The following is a 25,011-nucleotide window of genomic DNA, read 5'->3' on the forward strand; positions in this document are numbered from 1 at the left end:
TTTCAGCTGCTTTCTAAATTCCTTAATATGCCACTCTCCCCACTGGGAACAGGAATCTTAAATGTGATGGCTTCCTTACTTTTTCCATGTAGTGCAGGGAATAAAAACAATGCCTTTCAGCCACGCATAATATAGTGGTGCAATTGATTCCAGATTGCTGACAAAACCAACAGTTTGTTGCATGAACTTGTTGAGAATCCACCAAGCCACACTTGGATCCTGTACATGGCTGCCAGTCCTAAACAAAGCTGAAGTAGCAACTAAGGCTGAATACCACTTCCTCCCTGCCTCCGAATGAAAGCAGACATTTTTCAAGGATCAAAATGGCAAATATCACGGGGCAACACTTCATAAACATCTGCACACACTAGGTTTAGTTCAAACATATACCCTTCCTGGGGTTTAGCTTTACTGAGAACTCAAAACAAAAATGTGAACTTCAGCCTGAGCTCTCTCTGCTGTTCCTAGGGTTTCCCTGCAGAGGCTTCTGCCCCAGACACATTTCCTTCTGACCAAAAAGCTACTCACATGTCCCTTAAAGTAAACCATGGATGGAGTTACTAATCTACACTTGTTTACTGATTACTGTTAAATTACTGCTACATCTCCATGAAGTGTTTCAACACCTGCTAGCAGAAGGACCCTGCCACCTAGCTAAGGAGAGGATCAGCCAAATAACGCTTTTTTAAAAGTGCTATAAATTTTCAATACACACCTAAATAAAACAAAAAGTTTTTAAATCCCTTTTTAAGATACTTGTCTTTACTTTTAAAAGCTCAAAGAATCAAATGATAGTTTGTACATAACTGATAAAATAACTTAGAAGTTATAAAATTTCTATTGTGCAAAAAATGTTGTTCAGTTGAGTAAATTCTCAGTCGCAGTATTTAGTTGAGATACAAGATCTCCGGGTATATGCTCTCAGGTTCTGACTTAGCAGTTCTGACTTAAAAGTGTGAAAGACCTTTTAATACTTGAACTATGGTCTGGCACTCAAAACAATAATTGCCAAATCTGGAAGAAAGTATCTAGTTTAGCTGAGACTATTTTCATTCAGTCTACATAAGCCACTTTCTTTTCTATCGAGATAGAATTAAAGTTGTGCTTTCACAGAGATCTTTTCCTCCAAGACTAGTATGCTGGAACTGATCTGATCCTATAACACCAGGATAGCAAATCTCTGAAGGATTGACATCCTGCACGGCTTTAAGGACACTGCAGCTGGTTAATAAAAATGACCATTCTTCATGGTAGTCATGCACACTTGGGCACAAACAACCCAGTAGTTTTTGTAGATCTTTACCTAGAAACTTTCCCTGAGAGACTTCTAGCGAAAAGACAACATTCGCTATTACAGCAAGGTAAACTTGAAGTTAGTCTACTATGTAACTATTTCAGAGCACACTGTTCTACCTGTAATTTTATCTCCTTGTTATAAAATGTCAGCTTTCCCAAAAAAATAAAAATGGAACTTTAATGAAGATAATCAAGAAACCAAATGTTACACAACATCGGTAGATAGGCGACTAAAGATATACTTTTTAAACTGACTGGTGCCTTTAACAATATCGCCCAATGTAAGCCATCTCCCTATGTTGCATATCTAAGGAATAGAATTGTGAAGAAATGAGTGCTTCCCCCCACCCCCCGCCATCTGCATCATACCTACCATCTGCAGGTAGGTAGAAAAATAGGCTCTTGGGCCACTGCACTAAAAATCTTTGTCTGGGTACCAGCAAAACTTATTTGTGCCCAAAAGCCAATGGTCAAAAACTTAATTATTCAAAACAAAATTTAGTTGGACAAGTCAAGCGCATTAACTGGAACACAGCATTACCTTCATTCAAGCTGTTGTAGATGTTCGATTCCATTCCTAATTCACTATGGTTTTGAGTGATTAGGTTTCCAAAACCTAGGATTTTGCCCAATCCATCGTTTTTATAATGTTTGGTGAGAAATCCTCACTTTCCCTGAGAGTCAACGTTACCAAATACAACTCGTTGGTCATATGTCAGTAGCGAGGAAGATTCAATGACTAAACCATAAAGGCATCCTATATGTTGTGAGCACCTCAGAAAATACTCATGGATCTTTTCATCATCTACATTTAACCACCTGTACAGGTGTTCCCTACCATCCGTCTTCACTGCATTGTCAGCTGGAGCATTGAAAATGGAGAGTAAAACGGTCCCAGATACTGCCAACTTATGAGGATGCTGGGACAAAACTTGCACCTGGTGTCAGGGGTGGAACCTTGGTCATTCAAGGCCCCAGAAATAGGGCATCCCTCCCTCCCCTCTTTGAATTGTTCCACAGGCGCAGATTCAAGTTTGTCTTCACCTTCAAGTTTTTCCTCAGTTCTTCCCATTGCTATGTGACCTCTCACTTCTTATGTCACAATCCACTTTGCGCTGCCACTACTGCTGGCCTTCTCTACCTACTCATCAGGTTCTTTCACAATCATCCCAGCACCTCCTGGCAAACTGCCCATCCTGCAGGGGACACCCTTTGAATAAATCCATAAAGTCACCACCCTCTCCTCAAGACCCACTTCAATAATGATGCCTTTAAAAAAAAAAAAAGTCAGCTACAGCTATATTTTAATTTGGTATTAAATACTGTAGTAGCTGTTCAGCTATGTAACTGCGTGATCTTATTTCCATTAAGCTCATCCCCACTTCCTCATTCCCTGCTTTTGTCATTATTTCAGATTTTACACAATGATTAATAAAGTGGTAAATTCTTTGGACTTGGGACTCTCTCCAATGGCTTTATATGGCACTTACCAGGGAACCTAGACACTAGTGAAATAAAATATGAAAAAAAGAAAACCAAGGCATGAACTGGTTTTGCTTTGTTCTTCAGCAGTGAAGAAAATTAGGTGTAATTTAGTTGATGCAACCATAGAAAGGACATCAGTATGAGCCTCTTCTTGTGATGATGCCAACATCATTTTGCTTGACAGAATACAGAAACCAAAATATTATATTTCAGAATAGGGTTAACAGAACTACTGAGAGATTTGTTCCCTCCCAGCTCATCTCAGAGATTTAGAACATAAATGGCTTCGGTAAATGGCAAACATGGCGGGGAAATTTATTAAACATGTTAGGATTAAATCTCTAATATATTAATATTTATACCAGAATACATTAATTGACTAGAAAGTTTTCACCACTGCAGAAGTCTATGTTTTAACCTAACCTACACCTAGCTGCCACTTCAGACAGGCTGCCGGTATGCAAGTGAGAATGCCTTCCCCTCCCACCCACAGAAATCTACACAGTCAGAGGTCCCAAAACAACATTACAAGCGTGTGAGATGCCAACCAAAAGCTTGATTTATTAGAATGGATGTTACTCTTCCAGTTGTTATACTCCACATGGTGGTTTTTGCAGAGACAGAGAAACAACTATCTTGATTTATTTTTCCACAAGTTATCTCCAAGCCAGCTATCACACAGACCAACACTCTCCATCACTAAAACTCTTTATTTATATCTAATCTCCCAAGCCCAGGGAGAGACAGAGGGCTCAATCCTGCTTCCATCTGTGGAGGTTTTGCCATTTATTTCAAGAGAAGCATAACAGCTGTTCCAAAAAAAGCATTATTATTAGGTTCTGGGTCATCATTTTTCCTACAGCCTCCAGGCAGGAGTTCCATAGGCTGCTATATATTAACATATTTTTAAAATGATTTTTCTATAAGAGTCAGGGAGATAGCTGTATCTTACCCAGTTCATGTATTTCAGTTTGGGTAACTTCAGACACAAATGTGGATCAAATGATTGATTGTTTTTTAATTGGTGCTTCCTAACAAGCAACTGTTATTGATAACCATCCAGAAGTTACGTAACCTGATGTTTGGCTTCTTTGTTTATACATATTAATGAATAAAGGAAGAGCAGACATGCTGTACTAGTGGCTACACTGAAATACCATTTTTTAATTGAGTCTAATTAGGGTTTGTTTGTGGGGTTTTTTTTTTTAAATCTAAAGTGAATGCTTAATCACAGCATGCGCCTTGTTAGAGTATTCTTCCAATGACTTGGCTCCCATAAAAACACACTGTAACCAACTCCCAGTGATGTCCCTGCAGCTGAGAAAGTCAATTCAAGTCTCACTTGAAAGGCCAGGCAAAACATCATCCGTGACACGCTTAGTACATATTAAATTTCAGAAGCACATTTCAATTCCCTGAATTGCATCCTGCAATATACTATGTGATCATCTGAAAATATTTTATGACAAAAGTCATTGCGTCATCTAATATGGCAAACAGTTGCCGAGTGTATGTTGCAAAATATGAAATACTAAATACCTGTGAAATACTAAACTAGTAGAGGAACATATATAGTATTGCTAAAGTATCAAAAAAACATAGTTTGCTTCATTCTAGGATATTTACATATCTTAATGCTACATTTTAGGATTAAAAATAGTTTACCTCAAGTATTAAATAGCTGGTTCCTAGAAACTGGTCAAAAATACAGTTTTATGAAATAACTTGAAGTTGTTTTCACTTTTAAGAGTTCAAAGCAGAACCAGGGTTTGGTTTTTTGCCCCCCCCCACCCCTTTTTTTTTTTTTTTTTAAATTCAAGCTTTTTCTCTACCAAAAGCTTGGGTTTTAGTAAACGAGAAAATTTCTCAACAGCTTTTATAACAATTGTCACCATTTAAAATGTCACCATTTTTCATTAAAACAAAAAGTTTTGATAATGTTAACAATTTGTCAAGAAAAATTTTTAAAAAGATCATTTTTCAACAAAAAATTGTGTTTGAAAAAAGTTTATCAAGCAAATCATTTAATGGCTTGCTTTTTTTAATTTTGGTTGTAGCTATCAAAAATACTATTTAACAGATTAACATTTAAATTCCCCAAAAGTGAAGCCTCAAACATTACTGATGTTTAGTGCTGATCACACCACAAGTAGTTTTGCTCTATCAACTCATGTAAATTTATCACTGTTTCTATCCTTCCTCCAGAAGCATTTTTACAAAACAACAACTCCTTTGTCTAGCTATTATAGACCTAAAATCTCAATATCCACCACTAAATATGCTTGCAATTCTTTATCCAGCTGCAATGACAAGATTCAAACCATGGTCCACTAACTGTCTAGTATGTTAAGACAGTCTAGTACGTTAAGGCTGACTTTTTTTCCCCTCCTGATTTAACCAGTTCTATTACAAGTTGATAAAAAATTCTCTTGTTCTGTTCCTCATTAGTCAAATTACATTTGCAATTCTAAGAAATAACAGAAACAATTAGAAAACAGATTTTTTTTTAAATTCACTCTGTCTTTACACCTTAGGGAGAACATGACAAAATTCTTGCACACCTTGCAAGGTGTTCTAAAGCAAAAAATTCAAGTCTGCATGATTTTAAACACCCAAGTAGTACATTGTTTTGCTGGAATATTAATATAATGAACTGAAATTTAATTTTAAAGAAGAGTAAGATCCATGCATTTAACAAGATATCATTCATATCCCTTGTACATTAAGTGTCTACAAGCAGTCATGAGATACCTCAAGTTCAAATCCCACCAAAATGACAACATTTAGCCTTAAATGTGATAAGCAGATGCAGTTATCATACAGATATCACTCTACCTGAAAGACCGGCACCTAGATACAACATACACGGCTCAGGCTTAATTCAGGAGGGAAGTGATGGTATCAGGAAGGAGCAAACATTTCAAGTAGCCAGCCCTGGTACTGGCCCCAACCTTCATCAAGGGCATCTGCCTGCCAGCTATCAAGACAATGCTGTCATCTTGCACAGCGGTTCTCAACCAGGGATCCGCAGCCCCCTGCGAGCTCGCAAGTCCTTTCAAGTGGGCTGCGGGGCTGAAGCCCCAAGTCCCGGTGCCCCCCAAGGGGCTGAAGCCAGGAGGCGCAGGGCTGAGTCTTGGAGCCTTGATGTTCCCTGTGGGGCAGAAGCCTTGAGCCCATGGGCAGAGTTGGGGACATGGGGGGTACTGCCCTCCTAAAATGCAACGCAAGATCATGGCAGTCCCAGGGACATCTCCACTCCTCTCCCGAGTCCCCTCCCCATCTCCTCTCGCCGCCCCCTGATCAGGCCGGAGGCGGGAAGCCAGAGCCACGCAGTGCGGGGCAGCTGCTTTTCTGGTTGATGCTATGGAGCAGGCAGTGTTCCTTCCTCTCCTGCTGGTGCTCCAGGTGGAAGCTACTCCTCAGCTCCCAGCCCCCTTTGCTCCCACAGAGGCAGCCAGTAAGAGCCACCCGGGTTGAGAGACCCAGCTCCATGGCTGGCAGACCCTCCACAAACAGGGATTGCAGGGGAGTCCTCCCAGCACACAGCCCCTAATACCCCTCTCCCTATACCCTGAGCTATGCCCTTCCTGCACCCTGGGCTACTCCCCTGCCCGCACACAGCCCCTAGCTATACCCTCCCTGCATCCTAAGCTGTTTTCAAACTTTTTGAGTTAAGACCCCTACATTTGAGTTATAATTTTTGGTACCCCCCCAACCCCAGACAGGCTGGGTGGCCTGCTGAGATGAGTCAGGGAGTGGAGGTGACACTCCCTCCCTGGACCCCACAATGCAGAGGTGGCTCAAGCCCCACAGGCCCCTACCCCCCAAACAGAAGTCAAACTATGCCTATGCCCAAGGCCCCTGCCCTGAGGGCCCCCCCACTGTGCCCTGGAGTTTTTAAATAGCCTATCGAGAGGGGCCTCAGAAGAAAAAAGATTGAGAACCCCTGGTCTGGTATCACTTCAGGTTCACAGAACAACAGAAGTGTAGGGCTGCAAGGGACCTCAAAGGATCACCTAGTCTTGCCCCCTGCACTAGGCAGGACCAAGTATACCTAGACCAGCCATAATAGATGTTTGTAATTCATTCCTGTTCCTTACATCTCAGGGAGCAGCAGTAGCAAGGAAAGTCTTTTACCACTGTGACACTCTGTGCTGCAAAGCAACACCCTGGCACCCCCATATTCACCGCTGCCATATAATTATAATATAGTTTGTACAAAGTTAGAATGATACCTCACAAGGCATAAAGTCTTGATCTGCTGAACATTAATATCTCATTGGATTGTAGGTGCTATAATTGTATGTGAAGTTACGAAGTTTTTCTATGTATGCATTACCGAAAAATGTTGAAGTTGGAAAAACCCACAACTAGCCTTTCAGGTACAACAATGAAGAAGCTAGACAGTACTAATGGTCCATCAGCAAAGACAACGGACCACCATGCAATAGGTAGGTCCTCATCTAGGAATGCTTCAGACAGCCTATGAATAATGGCTGCTATGACTCAGCAAGTCAAGCAAGGGCACGTGACCAGACCACATGACACTCAACTCCATTTTGGCACCCATATTTTTCTACAAACTAGGCTGGGACCTTAGCTCGGAACAAAGGGTTCCCACCATACTGAGAAACTATGTAAGCTGGGGGATGACATCATGCTTTGTCTTCACTCCCCCACAACTCAACACCCGAAAGGACCTCTGGAAAACAAAGGACTTGGAACAGGGGAGTGGGACACCCAGGCTGCAAAGCAGATGAAGCTTCTGCCTCAGGAATCTGTAAGCCTGCTTGTATCATCAGTCAGGGTGAGATATTGCTAATTCAGATCCTATCTATCTAGTATATTAGGCTTAGTTTCCGTTTTTGTTTATTTGCTAGGTAATCTGCTTTGATCCATTTGCTATCACTTAAAATCCATATTTCTGTAGTTCATAAACTTGTTTTAGGTTTTATCTTAACCAGTGTGTTTTTGTGTGAAGTGTTTGGGAAAATCTCAGCTTGGTTAACACAGGCTTGTTGTGCATATTCCTCTCCACATTGAGGGAGGGGCGAACTGGGTAATGATTCATACTGGCCAGGTTATTGACCTGAACAGGACAGTACAGCTCTGGGGTCCTAGGTATTTTGGCTATAGCCTCTCCATTGGTGGTTCATGTGTCCCTGCCTGGGTGAATGCTGGTGGAAGTGTAGGACCAGAAGCGGTCTGGAGTTTGTCACAGTAGCACAGAGAGAGAGAGAAAACCCAGGCTGGTGAGTCAGAGGGCTCAGTGGTACCTCAGTTCCAGGCTGCATGTGGGGGGGGGGGGGGGGAAACTCATCACAACCACCTCAAGCATGCCAGCTGATTATGCCCTTTCCTCTCAGACAAGGACCTTGCTACCATGATCTACATATGTGCCCCCCACCCATGGCTGACTTCCATAATTTTCAGGTTAAAGGAGTTGAGTTTCAAACCCTTTACATAATTCATACCTGATAAAAATTAAGTAACTCCCCATATCACATGTCTAGACAATTATATGAAATTTAAGGGATTTCAGAGAAAAACCAAATAGTAAGATATGAACTTCTTAGCATTCACTACAGTGTCACTTCACAGAGACCAATTTACTCCTGCCAGTAGTGACACTGATAAGATCACCAAAATACACATATGATGAAAATCTACCAAAAACTGCTGCTTTCTCACACTTACAGATTTTCTGTACATCAGCAAGTTTAGATTTATATGCTACTGTATTTAAATAAAAGTCTTGAGCCAATCTTTTTAAACAAGATTCTGCATTTGAAGTGACAGATACAAGAACATTAAAAACCTTACCAGTCAGCTCCAAAAGTACTTTACATAAACCAGCCATAATTAGCGCTAAAGTCAGAGTCTGGCAAGATCACTGCATGATCACTTATCACAGTACCTCATTGAGACCACTACATTAGCACCTCTGCCTGACTAAACAGCAGCCTAGAGAGAAAAGTAACAAATATTAACCTTCAACTTAATATCAAATAGAAAATAGATTCTCTCTCACATCAGTGTGGATAAAAACCCAAACCTGAATGGAACATATGATTAAGGTTATATACTGAAGCACACACTTGCTGGAGATTTTCCTGTTTATATCGTTAATGACAGTACAAATCCTCAGTAATCAAAGTTAATGATCCAAAACACAAAGCAGTGGCCTGAGTCTTTTAAACCAGAGTAAAGAAACATGACAGAAAGACCATGCATTTCAGCAAAAGCCTATTTTGGCAAGGTCTCTTCTTTCCTTGCAAGTATTCTACTGCTGAATCTGGCAATACTGACAGTGTCTTCACTGTTTTTGTACTGACTCCCAGAGTTGCTTTGGAATTGGTAACGTTACTTGCGCAGGTCTTAAACTCATGTGATAGTCCAATCATAATTAGAGCCATCACAAAGGAGGCTGTTCCACCTCAACAGATGCTAGGAACTGTAGTGGAATAATTTTCCCCCAGTTTACTATGCAGTTTTAAACAAGACTCGACTGTAGTATGATTTTGGTAGAACAATGCCCTATATGACAACATTTTCATAAAATTCACTGCTGTTTGACAATCTTTGCTGAAGAGAAAATTATGGCCTGACCCCAGAGACTGAATTATTTCTCAGAGTGGGTAGCTTTGCTTGTCAAATTTGAGGTCTAATTAGAGTCATATTAGGGTGATCAAACAAAATGGGAAGTCTTACCTGTTGAATTATTTTTGTATCTTAGTATAGTATCAATATATAATAACTGGAAGAGTTCATGGTCTCAAACTTGAGGCAGAATGCATAACCTGCCACAGCTCAGGATTTCTGGCATGCTTTCCTCCAGTTTCTCTTTTTTTTTTTTCCTTCTCCTCTCCCCATCTGATTCTTCCAAAGCTAAAATTAATGGGGTAAGAAGATTTACCTAATTCCCAGCACTCCTGTGAGGTAAGTGCCATTCTATTCAGAGAAGTTACTACATAAGAATAGTACCTGCTTACTTCACAGATCTGTGCCTTCTATGTACAGAGACATATCTGTTCACTTTCCCCCCCCCTACTAAAATACTACTCTTTACTGCAAGCAGCCGTACAGACAGGAATCAACTCAGAAAAAAACCTATATTTTCTCCCTGGTGAGTAAGTCCATTGCCTGCTTCAGTTCAGCTTTCCTAATCACAGGTGAGTTCACCTCAGCTGTTTATAGTTTGTCAGTTTCACTGCTGCCTACTGGGTTTGGAATCACAACAAAATAGACCACAGCATTGTTAGTTTCACTCTATGGCTGATGGGGAAAATGCCAGCAGCTGTAAAGACCAACTCCACTTTCAGGTTTATTTCAGTGTCATAAAAGGTTACCAAAAGTTTGGTGGTAGTGGTTGTTCTTTTTAAATGAAACCTTACATGTTGCAGAAGTTGATAGCTTAGGAGCTTTGCTCACTAGAGAAAATTTCATCCCCAGTACTGACAAATAGATTTTTCAACTGGTCATATATTGTAGGTCTTGATCATACAAGGTACTGAGTGCTTTCAATTTCCTTTTAGTGCTCCTCCCAACCCCCCCCAAAAAAAACAACAAAACAAACAAAAAACCCTTAGTTTGGATGGCAACATCTTTTGGAGGTCACAGAAAACTACTCAAAATATAATTTCATACTACCTGATACGGGCTACTTTACAACCCAATTTAGTTAATTGGATGCCACAAAACTGTCATTTCATACAGTGTCAGTTTAAATTTTGTCTCGATTAAAAAAAAAATCCACTAGTAGTTGACTTGATTTTAAAAAAAGAAAAGAAAAAAAAGGAGTTCCAGAGAATTGGGGTGAGCTATTGCTTGTATAACATTTACCAATAGCAAAGATTATTTCGACAAATTTATATGCAGTTTTTCCCCTTAACAAACTGACTTGCAGTTAATGATGAGAAGGGGAAAAGTTTAAGTTTGGCAAGGAACTGCAGATAACCTAGATTTGCTCTTCCTCTCCTTTCCAAAATTCCCCTGTGGGACCACAGTATTCCCAAAGAAACTGACCCAAGCCTAGACAGTTTCATTCTTATCATGTAGGGCCCGGAAAAGCTGTGACTAGTGTAAAACTGACAAGACTGGAATCCTATCCTTCTGTGTACATAGCATTTCTGTGATCCAGGAAGAGGAAGCATGAAATTGACCAGGCTCCTGTCAGTTTCACTCCACTATAGCAGCTGAAGCATGACAGAGGGGAGGACAGCATACACTAAAGGAAAAGGGAGCAGAGGACACACACAAAAGAAGGAAGAGAAATGAAAGTGTAAAAAAAAAAAAAAATCCCACAAGATAGAAGGGAAGAAAATAGATAGAGAGGAAAAACAAAGCAGAAATTTTACTACTACATTTTAGGTCACAGACTGACAGCTGAGAAACAATATATTTGTGGAGGTTGTGTTTGTTAGATCTTCCCCTATGTTTGAATATTCACACACGTAGAGATGTTTTAATATTCCACACACTCCAGAGAAACAGAAGTGCGTGAAGCACCAATTTGAGGAAGGGAGACTGAGCTTAATATCTCAACTTTAAATACCATGCATTTCTGAAGTCAGAAAACAATACATTCTATAATATGTACACACACAAAACTCTAGTATTTAATTGTTTGAAGTAACCACCTGGTTTGCCTTTAAGAGCCAGTTATACAGAGACCTGAATTTTACTTAAAATATATTATTCAGAATATAAATCAATAAGGAATACTGTGCAAAGAGTTTGTTTAAAAAAAATGATGCAAGTTATATGAAGAGCCTGTTTTCTATCAAGTAACACTATTTGAGCTTACATCATTACAAGGGGGGTTACGCTAGGCCAACTAAAATTACCACTGAACCTAAAACAATTACTGAAAACACTTTATGAAAAATCTGGTAACTACTGTTTCATTTGCTCTACTTGCACATAAATAATGCTAAAAAAATCTCTGCATGCTTATCTAACAAAAATGTTTCTTTCCCAAAATAAAACTTGTGAACAGGAACTCTGAATCACACAATGCACACAAAATAAAATATATGAAATTACTCAGACACACCCAGACTGGTTGGATTTACTGGTACTGGATATTCCTTTGCCAGAAACAACTAGCATCAATAAGTGCTAAAACCTGAACTGATATTTCTGTTCTAGTTTTAATAAACTTTCCAGTGTTTTGAGTAGAAGATGGAGGATGGTGAACATCAACTATAAACTCTCTTGCACAGCCCCATTAAAGATAATGAGGGTTTTGCCATAGACTTCAATAAGGCCAGGATTCCACCCTTACAGCTTTAAAAAACAAACACAGCCATGTTATTCCTTTAAGTTTTCTGGGCTGATTCAGATGTTTTCAAACCTACAGTTGTAGGAGATGCCAGGTCACAGAGGCTCCACCAAAGTTACCTTGATGTTTACTAGGACTGAGAAATAGGCAGGAATACCTACATTTTTCTGAATAATTAAGAGGTCTCTTCCTTTAATCATGGCTCTGACTGAAAGGTTTCCCACCCCACACCTTACCTTAGACCAGGGGTCTCAAACTCTTATCACCAGGAGGGCCACATGAGGATTCGTACGTTGGCCCGAGGGCTACATTTCCCCCCCCCACTCCCCTCCTGCCCCTGCCCACGGGGTGCAGCAGGGGGCTCAGGGCAGGGGGTTGGGATGCAGGAGGGGTGCAGGGTATGGCGGGGGCTCAGGGCAGGGGGCTGCAGTGCAAGAGGGAGTGGAGGGTGTGGCAGGGGGTTGGGGTGCAGGCAGGGGGCTCAGGGCAGGGAGTTGGGGTGCAGGGTACAGGAGGGGTTCAAGTTCCGGCCCGGCGCCACTTACCTAGAGGGGCTCCAGGGTGGCAGGGGCACGCACCAGGGCCAGGGTAGGCTCCATGCCTGCCCTGGCCCCATGCCAGGCCACTCTGCTCTGGGAAGCAGCGGGCACGGCTTCCCTGCGGCCCCAGCAAGAAGGGGAGCAAAGAACTCCATGAGCTGTTCTTGTCTGTGGGTACCTCTCCCGAAGCTCCCATTGTCCGGGAACGGGGAAGCGTGGCCAATGGGAGTTTCGGGGGAGGTAACCACAGGCAAGAACAACTCACAGAGTTCTCTACTTCCCCTCCCCCGGGGCCGCAGGGAAGTGGTGCCTGCCGCTTCCCGGAGTGGCGCGGGGCCCTCAGCACCACGGGGTTGGTAAATCCATGGGCCGGATCCAAAGCCCTGAGGGGCTGGATCTGGCCCGGGGCCGTAGTTTGCCCACCCCTGGCCTGGAGGTAGGCTGGGGACACGACGTGCTGAGGAGGGGACGAGGGGAGAGGGGGACTGCGGGGAGCTTGGTGGGCTGCAGGGAAGAACCCCGTTGCGTGTTTGAGACCCCTGCCTTAGACTTTAGTTCTGCCTGTGCTGACGATGCATTGATCGGTCCAGTTCCCCCATTGATTATGGTTGTTCCTACTAACCCAGGAACCTATCCTTGCAACAAAGCCCGTTGCCAGCTGTGTCCACATATCTATTCAGGAGACACCATCATAGGGCCTAATCACATCAGCCACACTATCAGAGGCTCATTCACCTGCACATCTATCAATGTGATATATGCCATCACGTGCCAGCAATGCCCCTCTGCCATGTACATTGGCCAAACCGGACAGTCTCTACGTAAAAGAATAAATGGACACAAATCAGACGTCAAGAATTAGAACATTCAAAAACCAGTCGGAGAACACTTCAACCTCTCTGGTCACTCGATTACAGACCTAAAACAAAAAGACTTCAAAAACAGACTCCAACGAGAGACTGGAATTAATTTGCAAACTGGACACCACTAAATTAGGCTTGAATAAAGACTGGGAGTGGATGTGTCATTACACAAAATAAAACTATTTCCCCATGTGTATTTTTCCCCCTACTGTTCCTCACACGTTCTTGTCAAATGCTGGAAATGGCCCACCTTGATTATCACTATAGAAGGGTTTTTTTTTTCTCTCCTGCTGGTAATAGCTCACCTTACCTGATCACTCTCGTTACAGTGTGTATGGTAACACCCATTGTTTCATGTTCTCTGTGTATATAAAATCCCCCTACTGTATTTTCCACTGTATGCATCCGATGAAGTGAGCTATAGCTCACGAAAGCTTAGAGACCAATTTATTTGAGCATAAGGTGCCACAAGTCCTCCTTTTCTTTTCACTAGTTGTAGTTCTTCTTTCCCGCTGATGGCAGCACATTCAATATCTGTCACTGTCATCTGGAAGTTCTTCCCTGGCCTCTCTCATTTTCACTTTCCTCCCACAATGCTTACTTAACATGGCTCCCATCTTCCATTTGGTGTACACGTCCCAGCAACCGGAGCCTTCTTACTTGGATCATATTTTCTGACTCTCCCATTTGTTATTTTGTCTTTCCATTCAACGTACGTCATCCTCAGCCATCTGTGATGGGAAGCCTCCAACCTCTTCGTTAGCCATTGTCATCGGCCAAGTCTCTTCTCCCTACAGTAGTGTGCTCAGTACAATCACATGGAATAACCTGACCTTTTGTTTGGTGGGGAGACCTGTTTGACCAAATATTATTCAGCATTCCAAAAGTGGTGTTTGCTCTTCCTAATCTCGTAAGAATATCTTTAAAACTCCCCAGATAGCAAAACTTATCAGAAGTATCCCATCCACTATCCACATACCTCCCTTGTATGTCATCTTCTCCCTCACCACATAACATTTTGTGCCCCTTTAAAGCCCAAGAAAGGCCTCCACCTGAGGCAACCTGGAATTACACCACCATATGGGAGGGAAGGATCCAAATCCTGGTCTGAGCACCACGCACAAGAATTTTGGGCCTTGCAGCAGAGGACCAACTGCATGACTCTGCAGATGGCCCCATGCATACCTGAACAAGAAAAAAGTTAGGGCTGGTCTACAACAAAAACTTACATTGGCATAGCTACGTCTCTCAGAGGGTGCAGGGGAAAAAAAAAAACTACACCCCTGAGAGACGTAGTCATGCCAACTAATCCCCAATGTACATAGCGTTAGGTTGATGGAAGAATTCTTCCGTTGACCTACCTACTGCCTCTTTGAGAGGTGGATTAACTACAGTGATGGGAGAACTCCTTCCATTGCTGTAGCACCTACACTGTAGCTCTATAGCAGTGCAGCTGCACTGCTGCCATTGAAGCATTTTAAGTGTAGAAATTACCCATAAGAACATAAGTAGGGCCATACTGGGTCAGACCAAAGGTCTATCTAGCCCAGTATCCTGTCTTCCAACCGTGGCAAAGGCCAGGTGTCCCCAGAAGGAATGAAGAGATCATCAAGTGATCCATTCCCTGTCACCCACTCCCAGCTTCTGGCAAACAGAGGCTAGGGACACCATCCCTGCCCATGCTGGCTAATGGGGCCATCAGTGGATGGCTATCCTCCATGAACTTATCTAATTCTTTTTTGAACCCTGTTATGGTCTTGGCCTTCACAACATCCTCTGGCAGGGAGTTCCACAGGCTGACTGTGCGTTGTGTGAAGAAATACTTCCTTTTGTTTTAAGTCTGCTGCCTATAAATTTCATTTGGTGACCCCCTAGTTCGTGTGTTATGAGGAGTAAACAACAGTCCCTTATTTACTTTCTCCACACCAATCATGATTTTATAGACCTCTGTCATATCCCCCCCCCCCCTTCGTCGTCTCTTTTCCAAGCTGAAAAGTCCCCGGCTAATTAATCTCTCCTTATATGGAAACCATTCCCTACCCCTCATCATTTTTGTTGCCTCTTTTCTGAGCCTTTTCCAATTCACCATGGTACCTCTACCCAGCCCCTTCTCACTCCATTCCCCCTCTCTCGGCCGCTCACTCTTCCCACCCTCACTCACTCATTTTCACCAGGCTGGCTCAGGGGGTTGGAGTGTAGGAGGAGGGTGAGGGCTCCAGCTTGGGGGTGTGGGCTCTGGGGTAGGGCCAGGGATGAGGGGTTTGGGGTGTAGGAGGGTGCTACAGGCTGGGACTGAGGGGTTTGGAGGGTAGAAAGGGAAATCAGGCCTGGGGCCGGTGGTTGGGGCACTGGAGGAGGTGAGGGCTCTGGATGAGGGATTTGGGGTGCAGGAGGGGGCGTTGGGCTGTGGCAGAGGGTTTGGGTGCAGGGTGTGAGTTCTCCGGCTGGGGTGCGGGCTCTATGGTGGGTATGAGGGGATTGGGGTGTAGGAGGGTGCTCTGGGCTGGAGCTGTGGGATTCAGAGTGCGGGAGGAGGATCAGAGCTGGGGAAGGGGGTTGGGGCATGGGAAGGGGTCAGGGGTGCAGGCCTCTGGCAGCTTCTGGAAGCAACAGCATGTCCCCCCTCCGGCTCCTACAGGGAGGAGCAGCCAGGCAGTTCCGTGCGCTGTCCCGTCCGCAGGCACCACCACTGCAGCTCCCACTGGCTGTGGTTCCCAGTCAATGAGAGCTGCAGAGCTGATGCTTGGGACAGGGGCAGTGCGAGTGCATGGAGCCCCCTGGCTGCCCACTCCAGCTCCTAGGTGGAGGGGGACATGTCGCTGCTTCTGGGAGCCACACGGAGCCACGGCAGGCAGGGAGCCTGCCTTAGCCCCGCTGTGCCGCCAACCAGTCTTTTAATGGCCCGGTCACCAGTGCTGACTGGAGCCACCAGGGTCCCTTTTCAACTGGGCATTCTGGTCAAAAACCAGACACCTGGCAACCCTATACTGAAGTTAGGCTTAATGATCTTTAATTACCAGGATCAGCTCTGGAGCCTTTCTAAAAAGAATGTCGTCACATTAGGTATCATCCAGTCATCAGGTACAGTAACTGATTTAAATGATAGGTTACATACCACAGTTAGTAGTTCAGCAATTTCACATTTGAGTTCCTTCAAAACTCTTGGGGTTTTTAGCCATTTATAATCTCTTGAAAGCTAGAAGGTGAAGCTCCTTACCTTAATTTTACTTCCTCCCATCAGACAAATGTAGCAGTTCATAACTACAGGATTGCTAAAAACCATTTTAAAATATATGTACAGCACTTTTTGGCGGTTGGTGATTGTGTGTGGTAAACTGTATTTAACAGGCACTTCTGATTTTCTTTCACCTGCCCTCTGTCCACTAATCCAGTTTCACCAGGATTTAGTCCAAACCCACAGAAGACTTCAAACAACTGCCATTTTTAAAAGAAATCCTGGTATGTTTTCCTTCTTTCATTCCATATGAGTTTCTCCACTCTCCACCTCCCTCATCCCAAAAGCCACATTGCCTGTGACCCAGGACTGAATATTACCTCTCTATGACCAGTGACAGCTTTAAACAAAATATTCTCTAGCCTCTTTCAGTTATAATAATCTTAGGTCAAACATTTTCTGATAGAAATGCAATTAAGTTGATATGCCTTTAAATAACTTTTTACTGTGTTACTATAAAAAGCACATGCATGCTGGAAAGACAAAGAAAACTTTTTTTTTGTTCTTTAAGAATGGAAGATATTACGTCTTTGCAGAATTGGAAGTCCATGGCTGACAGCCCAAATCTGTTTCCATCTTCCAGCATAAGGACAGGATATAAGGTCACTGTCAGCTTTTAATTGAAAACATTTTCAAACCAGACTTCTGACAGGGAACAGGATTTTTATGTCTTCTTGTGCCGCATGACTTCTATCCCAGCTATAACACATGAGCTTCCCTGATGCAACATTAATTCCAGATTTAAAATGAGTACCGGGTATGTGCACTTGGGAAAGTTAAGTAACTGGAAGCAAGGGCAGCTGACATGCAAGCTTCCCTTTTTGCCCCACCAGTATTCTTATCTCAAGCCTACAGGGACCGCCTCAATAAATGCTCCATTTTGGTCTCCAGACACGGCCAAGTTGTGCCAAACCACGTGCGATGGTTGTGAGATTTAGAGTGCTGCCCATGGGAAGCTGCACACACAAAACTCATTTCATTTACAATAAAAGTTTAAGCCATAGTCAGAAACACAAAAGGAGAGAGTGTTTCAACCACTCAGCCACCCCGTTCTCCTTAGAAACATTTACATCCCAGTAAACAGAGGCCAAAGATATCATCTTGCTATACTGTAAGATCAGAACTTACTATACTGTAAGTTAAGTCTGCTGTTCTACAAAATCTTTTGTTTTGAAATTCTCAAACTATCTTCAGGCTTTTTTGGGGGGGACGGGACCACCCCTTTTTCTGCTACAAAACACACACACACACCCTCAACAGCTTACCTTTTTAATTTAGCAAGCATCTAGTCCTCAATCAAGAGCACCATCCATGAAAGTCTGATTTCTAAAACAGCTGTAAGCATTGAAAATTGCAGCATACTGAGCACAAGCAATAGAAAGTGTCACTATTTCTAAATTATGCCCTTCTATGAGATGATCTGCACGTTTATATTATTTTCAGATGTACATTAATAGGCACCTAACAGCTTTAAACTTGGGCCCTCTTGACCCCTCATTTCTCTTTTTTTAAAAAAAAGTGGGCATTCGAACATGTTTCATTCAAGTGTCCCAATTTCTGCTGTTTAGCACCTCAAATATACTGGAGCCTCCAGAGAAAGGGAACTCTGAAATACAGATGACTAAAGTTTGGGTCTAAGTTTGCTTCTTTGCTAATCTGCTACCTGAATGCACAGGATCCATTAGGACTTCTCCCCACTTCATGGAGAAAAGTTAATCCCTAACTTTTGTAATAATTAAATGGCCAAAAAACCTCCCTAAACACAGAATTAAGGGTTCTTACTGATAGCTCGTGCCCTTCCAGAACACTGAGTTCAGCAAAACTCAAACGTCTGAAAACCTGGAAATGCAGAGTTATGGTACACGTAACCACATTAACTCTGCCCCCTGGACCTGGCAATAGCCACCGGGAATTATCTGCATGCACTCCAGCTGCATTCAGGGTGTTAAATGTAGCTGAACTGAATGGTGGAAGCAATAGTTGGGGCAGGTTAATGGAAGTGCATTTGTGATATGAGGAAATCTGGGGATTAGTTTGAGGAGGATTACCAAACTGTGACATGAAGAGATCTGGGCCTGAGGACCCCAATGTGTGGGAATCAAAGAAAAGAGGTGCATGTGTATTTTGAGGTTCCAGACATGATGCAGACAACACAGAATTGTGCAGTCTGGGTCAATAGCAGGGTCCTGGGATCTTCTTGCCATGGATATTGTCATTAGTTAGGTGGGATATTAAACCACAGACTGCTTTAATGATAGCTAGAGAATGATATAGGTTTAAGTGGTATCCTATGTGCAGTTGTGATGGGGCTGTAAAAGAGCGTGAAGTGGCTGTTAAATTTTACAAGTGTGGTATTTTGTCAGGGGGAATAGGCTCAGTGTTTGAGTGTAAATCAGATAGGTAGCATCTGTGTGTTGTACTGAAAAGGAGAGCGAGTATGTGTGGTATAGGGTATTGCTCAAAGAGGGCAGAGTTAAGGTTGGGTGAGCATTTACCATAACTCTCTATTTCCTGGTTTTCAGAAGTCAGAATTTTACAGAAAGTAAATTAAGAAAAAGTAATCTACACTTTGATACTTCAACTGTAAGCAAGTTGCTTTAAAGAACAGTTATTTCATTATCTTGTAATAAGCTTCTTGTACAGTTTATGTGGTACATTTGCTTTAGTAGCTCTTCAACTATTAAAGAATGAATGTCACTGACCATCAGAAGACTTTGTACCCAATAAGAGATGCTGAAGCAGTGTTACATGTCAGGCAATTCTAAGAGAATACTCAAAGTTTACTGCATATTAATAGGGGCATATGACCACCTCTCTTGTTTTCATGCACTCTTTAGTGAAACCAAAACCAAAGATTAGGATAGTGAACAAGGATAAGATACCATTGACAGATTCCTGTATTGGTCTTTTATAAAGCACTTCAGACTAACTTTATTTTTGTTATTGCAGTGTTCTTAGAACACTCCCAACCCTTTTAACATTAAAATCATCACAGTGAATGAGCCATATTTCCCTGAGTATTAGCTTCCACTGGCTAGACACTGGTTTAATTATAAAAACAGCACCACAAATATTATGTCCAGAGGCCCTGAGACATTGCAATTAAAGGCTGCTAATTAAAACAGAAGTCACACTCCACTTACTGTCTAAAGTCATAAAGAGCTAAAAATATTTTTACTATCCTCCAGAAAAAGACAGCTTTGACACCTCCCTAAAGACATCATACCTAAACTCTATTCTACATATAGCATCTCTGAAATTTACTGGAGATTTTCAACCTTCATAGGAGTCCAACCAACTGTTTAAAATAAGTTGAAAATCCCCCACCAGCTGCAAAAGGAGTTGGATCAGACCTTAAAAATGCAATACCACAGTATGAACTAATGTCAAAGATGAAGTATTAATAAATGAAGATATACACTGTACAAATGCACAGAGAATCACCAAAAAACAGGTAACCCTCCCATCTGTAAAGGTTTTTTTAAATATATCCAACACTTACAAATACATCAGTCATTGCCACTTCAATTTTGCTAACCCTTCATTAAAAGAAAGTCAGCCTTTCCTAAATGTCAAACTTTGGCTGGTCCATTGCATGGTTGGTTAAGGCAAGTCTTACTGTTTATTATGCTATCATTATCATCTAAGAAGGTGTTGAAATCAAAGTTAAGATTTATATTTAAACAAAAGTATACATCAACACAAGGTGTCTGTTTTATGAAATGTCATCTGTTGAGCAGGCACAAGTGTCTACTGATAAAAGTGATACAATAAGAAGTTTGTGTGTATGACACGTCTTCGTAATATAATTTAACAACTACATGAGTTTCATTTAAACCGCATTTAAGCATTGACAAAATAATAACTTTCCAAATAAAGTATGAACAGTAATCAGCTTCAGACAGTTGTCATCTCACTGCTAGGTTTGCATTTTTTGTTTTAAATTAGTTGCATACTAGACAATGTTTTCTAAGTTCAGCACTTTGTGGTTCCACACAGAAAACAAAACAATACATCTAGAATCCTGCAAATGCTATTACAAATTGATGTTGTGACATTTCCAAGTGTCAATACTATTCAGGATATCCAAGTATCTTTTGTTAAAAAACACAACCAAAACAACAACACGCATGTACAGACTGCCCAACAATCCCTCCAGAAGCATGCAAGTTGTGGGAAATGTATTCACTGCATGGACTCCAAGAGCACATCAGCGTTCAGATGACATCATAGAAGACGGAAACACCTGATTACCAGACAGATTTAGAAGGATGGGGGGAAACTGACACCACTCCATATGAATTACATCCTCAATTCTATGCTGATAGCCTTATTTAAAGCAAGGTAGCTGAGTGACCGCCTGTCTGCTCATTTTAAGAAATTATGCCTTAACATTAAAAAAAAAAATGTTTTCCAAAAAACCTTTTGGGGAGCACATTCTCTTTTTAAATCTCCAAAAAATATTTTGAAATTCCCTGTACGGAGCTTTTTTTACAATGACTTGCTTTCAGTCTTCCCAGTACACAAAGCACGAGGGTTTTGGCACAGAAGAACAAGGAATGACCATATTCAAGTGTAGTTAGATACTGTTTCTCCCCCTCTTACACCTTTAACGTAAGCACTGTCATCTCCGGGAGAGGGGAACAAACCTTTATCCCAAAAGTGCTTGCAGTAATGCTATAAAATGTTTTTTTTTAAAGTGAAGTATCCGTCACAAAACAGCCTAGAACAAACAACCTCACACAGGCCTTTGGTACATAGCACAGAACAAATTAGAGCCCTGGCAAATTTCGCCACGAGTCCTCAGTACAAAGAAGCCTCCGCACAGCACTACCCGTAGGGACCACACCTGCAACCACGGGCAAGGCAGCCCGGCACAGCATTGCTCTGTGCAAGGCAGAGGAGCCCACGGATGGGGCCTCTGCTCCCTTTTGTTTCCTTACCGGCCATCGGAAGGAAGCCCGGCACGGACAGCAGCAGAGACAGCAGCACCGGGAGACCCGTTCGCAGGGCCGGGCGGCGGGCGGTGCACCCAGGCTGACCCGGGCACCAGCACACCAGCGTCACCAAAGCAACCATGAAGCAGGTCATCCCATCCATGGCAAAGCGCAGCCTCAAGTCATCGCTGCCCCGCTGGGCATCCCCCGAAAGCCAGGGCTGGGCTGACCCGGCGGCTCCTCCTCGGCACATCCACCCCGCAGGGCTCACGTGCATGGGGCGGGGGCTGCAGCGCCCCCCGCCCCCCAAGATAACCGGGGCAGCTGCCCGGCGCAGGGGCGGGGAGGGCGAGTCTCACAAGGGGAAGGAGAAGGGGGGAGCACGACAGCCCCGGGCGCAGGCGGCGAGCGCTGGGAGCAGCGGGGCAGCAATCGCCCCGAGAGCAGAGGGGCTCCTCCTGCCGGCCGGAGCTCCCGGTGCCAGCCGCGGCAGGGAGGCTCCCTGGCTCCTGCTGCTGATGGCCCGTCTCGGCTCCTCACGTGGGTCGGGGCGGCGGCGGCTCCTCTGTCCCAGCCGCCGCGGCGGGCCCCAGCTCCTCCCGCAGACGCGCCGAGATCCCGCCGGGGGCCGGCCCGGAGGCGGGGCGGGGAGCGGAGCGGAGCGGGGCGGCCCGGCACCTGCGTGCCCGCGTGCAAGGGAGAAGGCGGAGGAGCGCGCGCGCGTGCCCGCCCGCCCGCGTTCTGCGCCGGGCCCGGCTCGCGCCCCAGCTCCCCGCGCGCGGGGCACCACGCAGAGGCAGCCAGGGACCTCGCGCACCACCGGCCCGGGCAGCCTGGCGCGCGCAGGGGGCGGGTCAAGGCCCACATTGGGGGGTGTTGCAGGGGCGGGGCCGGAGGAGGAGGCCTCTGACGTCGCCAAGCTTCGTCTCCTGTTGCTGTCGCCTTTGGAATCGTTCGGGCGCCGCGCGGGGAGCGCTGCCCCTTCACAGCGAGGGTCGGTGGGGAGGGAGGGAGGCAGGTGGCCCCCGTGGAGCTCCCACTCGGCTCTAAGGGGTGGGAGGTGAGAAGCAGCTGTCTGGCCCTCCTGGCTGGGCTAGGGTGTTAGGCTGCCACCCTGTCCTCGAAAGAAGAAGTTAACTTCCAGAAACATGAAGGGGGGAGCCGGGCTCTGCCAGAAACGGAGGTTGCTCTGGCTACTACAAAAAACAATGAGTCGTCCGGTGGCACCTTAAAAACTAACAGATTTATTTGGGCATAAGCTTCCATGGGTAAAAAACCCACTTCAGCTGCAACTGCTTCTGGCTACGGCGTTACTCGGGGGTGGTTCTGTTGACCTAAAGCCCTGGTGTAGGCAGGGCTAGGTCAGCGGAGGAGTTCTTCCATCAGTCTAGCCCCTGACTCTCAGGAGAGGTGGATCAGCTACTGTGATGGAAGAATAGGGGAGGGATAGCTCAGTGGTTTGAGCATTGCCCTGCTAAACCCAGGGTTATGAGTACAATCCTTGAGGGGGCCATTTAGGGAACTGGGCCAAAAATTAGGGATTGGGCAGTGGATTGGACTAGATGACCTTCTGAGCGCCCTTCCAACCCTGCTATTCTGTGATGTCTTTGAATCGTGATTGGCGAACTAGAGGTTAGAGAGTGGATGGGTGAGGTTCTGTGGCCTGTAGGCGGTCAGATTAGGTGATCATGAAAGTGTCTGTACTAGAGCAGCACACAGCTGCCGTGCCAGTATTATGGCTGCAGTATAGATGTGGCCGTAGTCGTTCCAACAAACAGTGGGATTGACAGGGATGGCGAAGCCTTGTTGGTCCCTTAAATGGTGTCTTGACCGCACCAGAAGGATTCATATTCAGAAAACACAAAATACTTTGTGGTGGAGTTAGTAGTCGCAGTCCCACAACCATGCCTTGTGGGCATCATACTCTTCCCAAAAGTAAGAGCTTAAATCCCTCAACCCAAATGTCAAAAAGCAAGGAATGTTGAGTGAAAGTCATTCTACTGTCCTGTACAGCCATATCTACATCCCATACAGAAGTTTAGAATTGAAATTATAAACATCAAACATGGGGGAAAACCATCATAAGAATGGCCATACTGGGTCAGACCAAAGGTACATCTAGCCCAATATCCTGTTTTCCAACAGTGGCCAATGCCAGGTGCCCCAGAGGGAATGAACAGAACAGGTAATCATCAAGTGATCCATCCCCTGTTGCTCATTCCCAGCTTCTGGCAAACAGAGGCTAGGGACACCATCCCAGCCCATCCTAGCTAATAGCCATTGATGGACCTATCCTCCTTGAATTTATCTAGTTCTTTTTTGAACCCGGTTATAGTCTTGGCCTTCACAACATCCTCGGGCAAGGAGTTCTACAGGTTGACTGCATTGACTATGCATCTTTAAAGGTTACATTTATCTGACAGGACACCCACACAACCTTAACTCTGCTCTTGTAAGGGGAGTTCCTCACGGTTTTCAAGAACACAGTACCTTACCCTCGCTAACAAAATTAAAAAGGCCATTTCACCACAGCTTCTGATAACAGGAGTCCAACAATAATCTCAGTATAGTCACAGAGCAAATACAGCTGTCTAAAAGAGACCATGTTGGAACACTGAGCTGCCTCACTTTATTTCAGCTGCACAACCACAATTAAAACAGGTTAACGTATCAGGGGATTTCCTAATGTTATTTTCCAATAGTTGACACTGTATGGGTAGAAGTTTCCCAAGTGGTACTGTTGCAAAGACACTTGAAGCCTGGAAGCTGAGAATTTTGAGTAAACACCCAGAATTCAGTGATAGAGAAATGTTGCTCCCCCAGGAAACCTGCCACACTCATTTATTACGTTGAACATGGTTTGGTGGAAGGGGTGGGGAAATCCTGCTAGAAAATAAAAGAAAGAATTTTGGTCCTCTAATTGTCTTGCTTACTGTACCCAATAGCTAATGTAACGCCAATATTTAAGAAGGGCTCTAGAGGTGATCCTGGCAATTGCAGACCAGTAAGTCGAACGTCAGTACTGGGCAAATTAGTTGAAACAATAGTCAGACACATAGAACATAAATTGTTGCGCAGAAGTCAACATCGTTTCTGTAAAGGAAGATCATGTCTTCCTGATCTATTAGAGTTTTTTGAGGGGGTCAAACAAACATGTGGGCAAGGGGGATCCCGTGGATATAGTGTACTTAGATTTCCAGAAAGCTTTTGACAAGGTCCCTCACCAAAGGCTCTTACGTAAATTAAGTTGTCATGGGATAAGAGGGAAGATCCTTTCATGGATTGAGAACTGGTTAAAAGACAGGGAACAAAGGGTAGGAATAAATGTAAATTTTCACAATGGAGAGGGGTAACTAGTGGTGTTCCTTAAAGG

The 25,011-nt window shown here is 43.9% G+C and overlaps 1 protein-coding gene across 8 annotated transcripts in view; it reads right to left on the minus strand.

Annotated features, from left to right (window-relative positions):
- KIAA1549 (KIAA1549 ortholog) overlaps positions 1-22,375 on the minus strand; it is a 212,605-nt gene extending 190,230 nt beyond the window's left edge. For all 8 annotated transcript variants that reach the window (XR_012156097.1, XM_073322875.1, XM_073322886.1 and 5 more), the window contains exon 1: positions 21,645-22,375. Coding sequence is in view for 7 of the 8 variants with exons in the window: in XM_073322875.1 (XP_073178976.1) it covers positions 21,645-21,915 (271 nt within the window). In the remaining variant the exon portion in view is untranslated. The remainder of the gene's footprint in view (positions 1-21,644) is intronic.
- Between the last annotated feature and the right edge of the window lie 2,636 nt (positions 22,376-25,011).

The sequence above is a fragment of the Lepidochelys kempii genome, chromosome 1 (genome assembly GCF_965140265.1).
Source record: "Lepidochelys kempii isolate rLepKem1 chromosome 1, rLepKem1.hap2, whole genome shotgun sequence".
NCBI classification, from domain to species: domain Eukaryota; kingdom Metazoa; phylum Chordata; order Testudines; family Cheloniidae; genus Lepidochelys; species Lepidochelys kempii.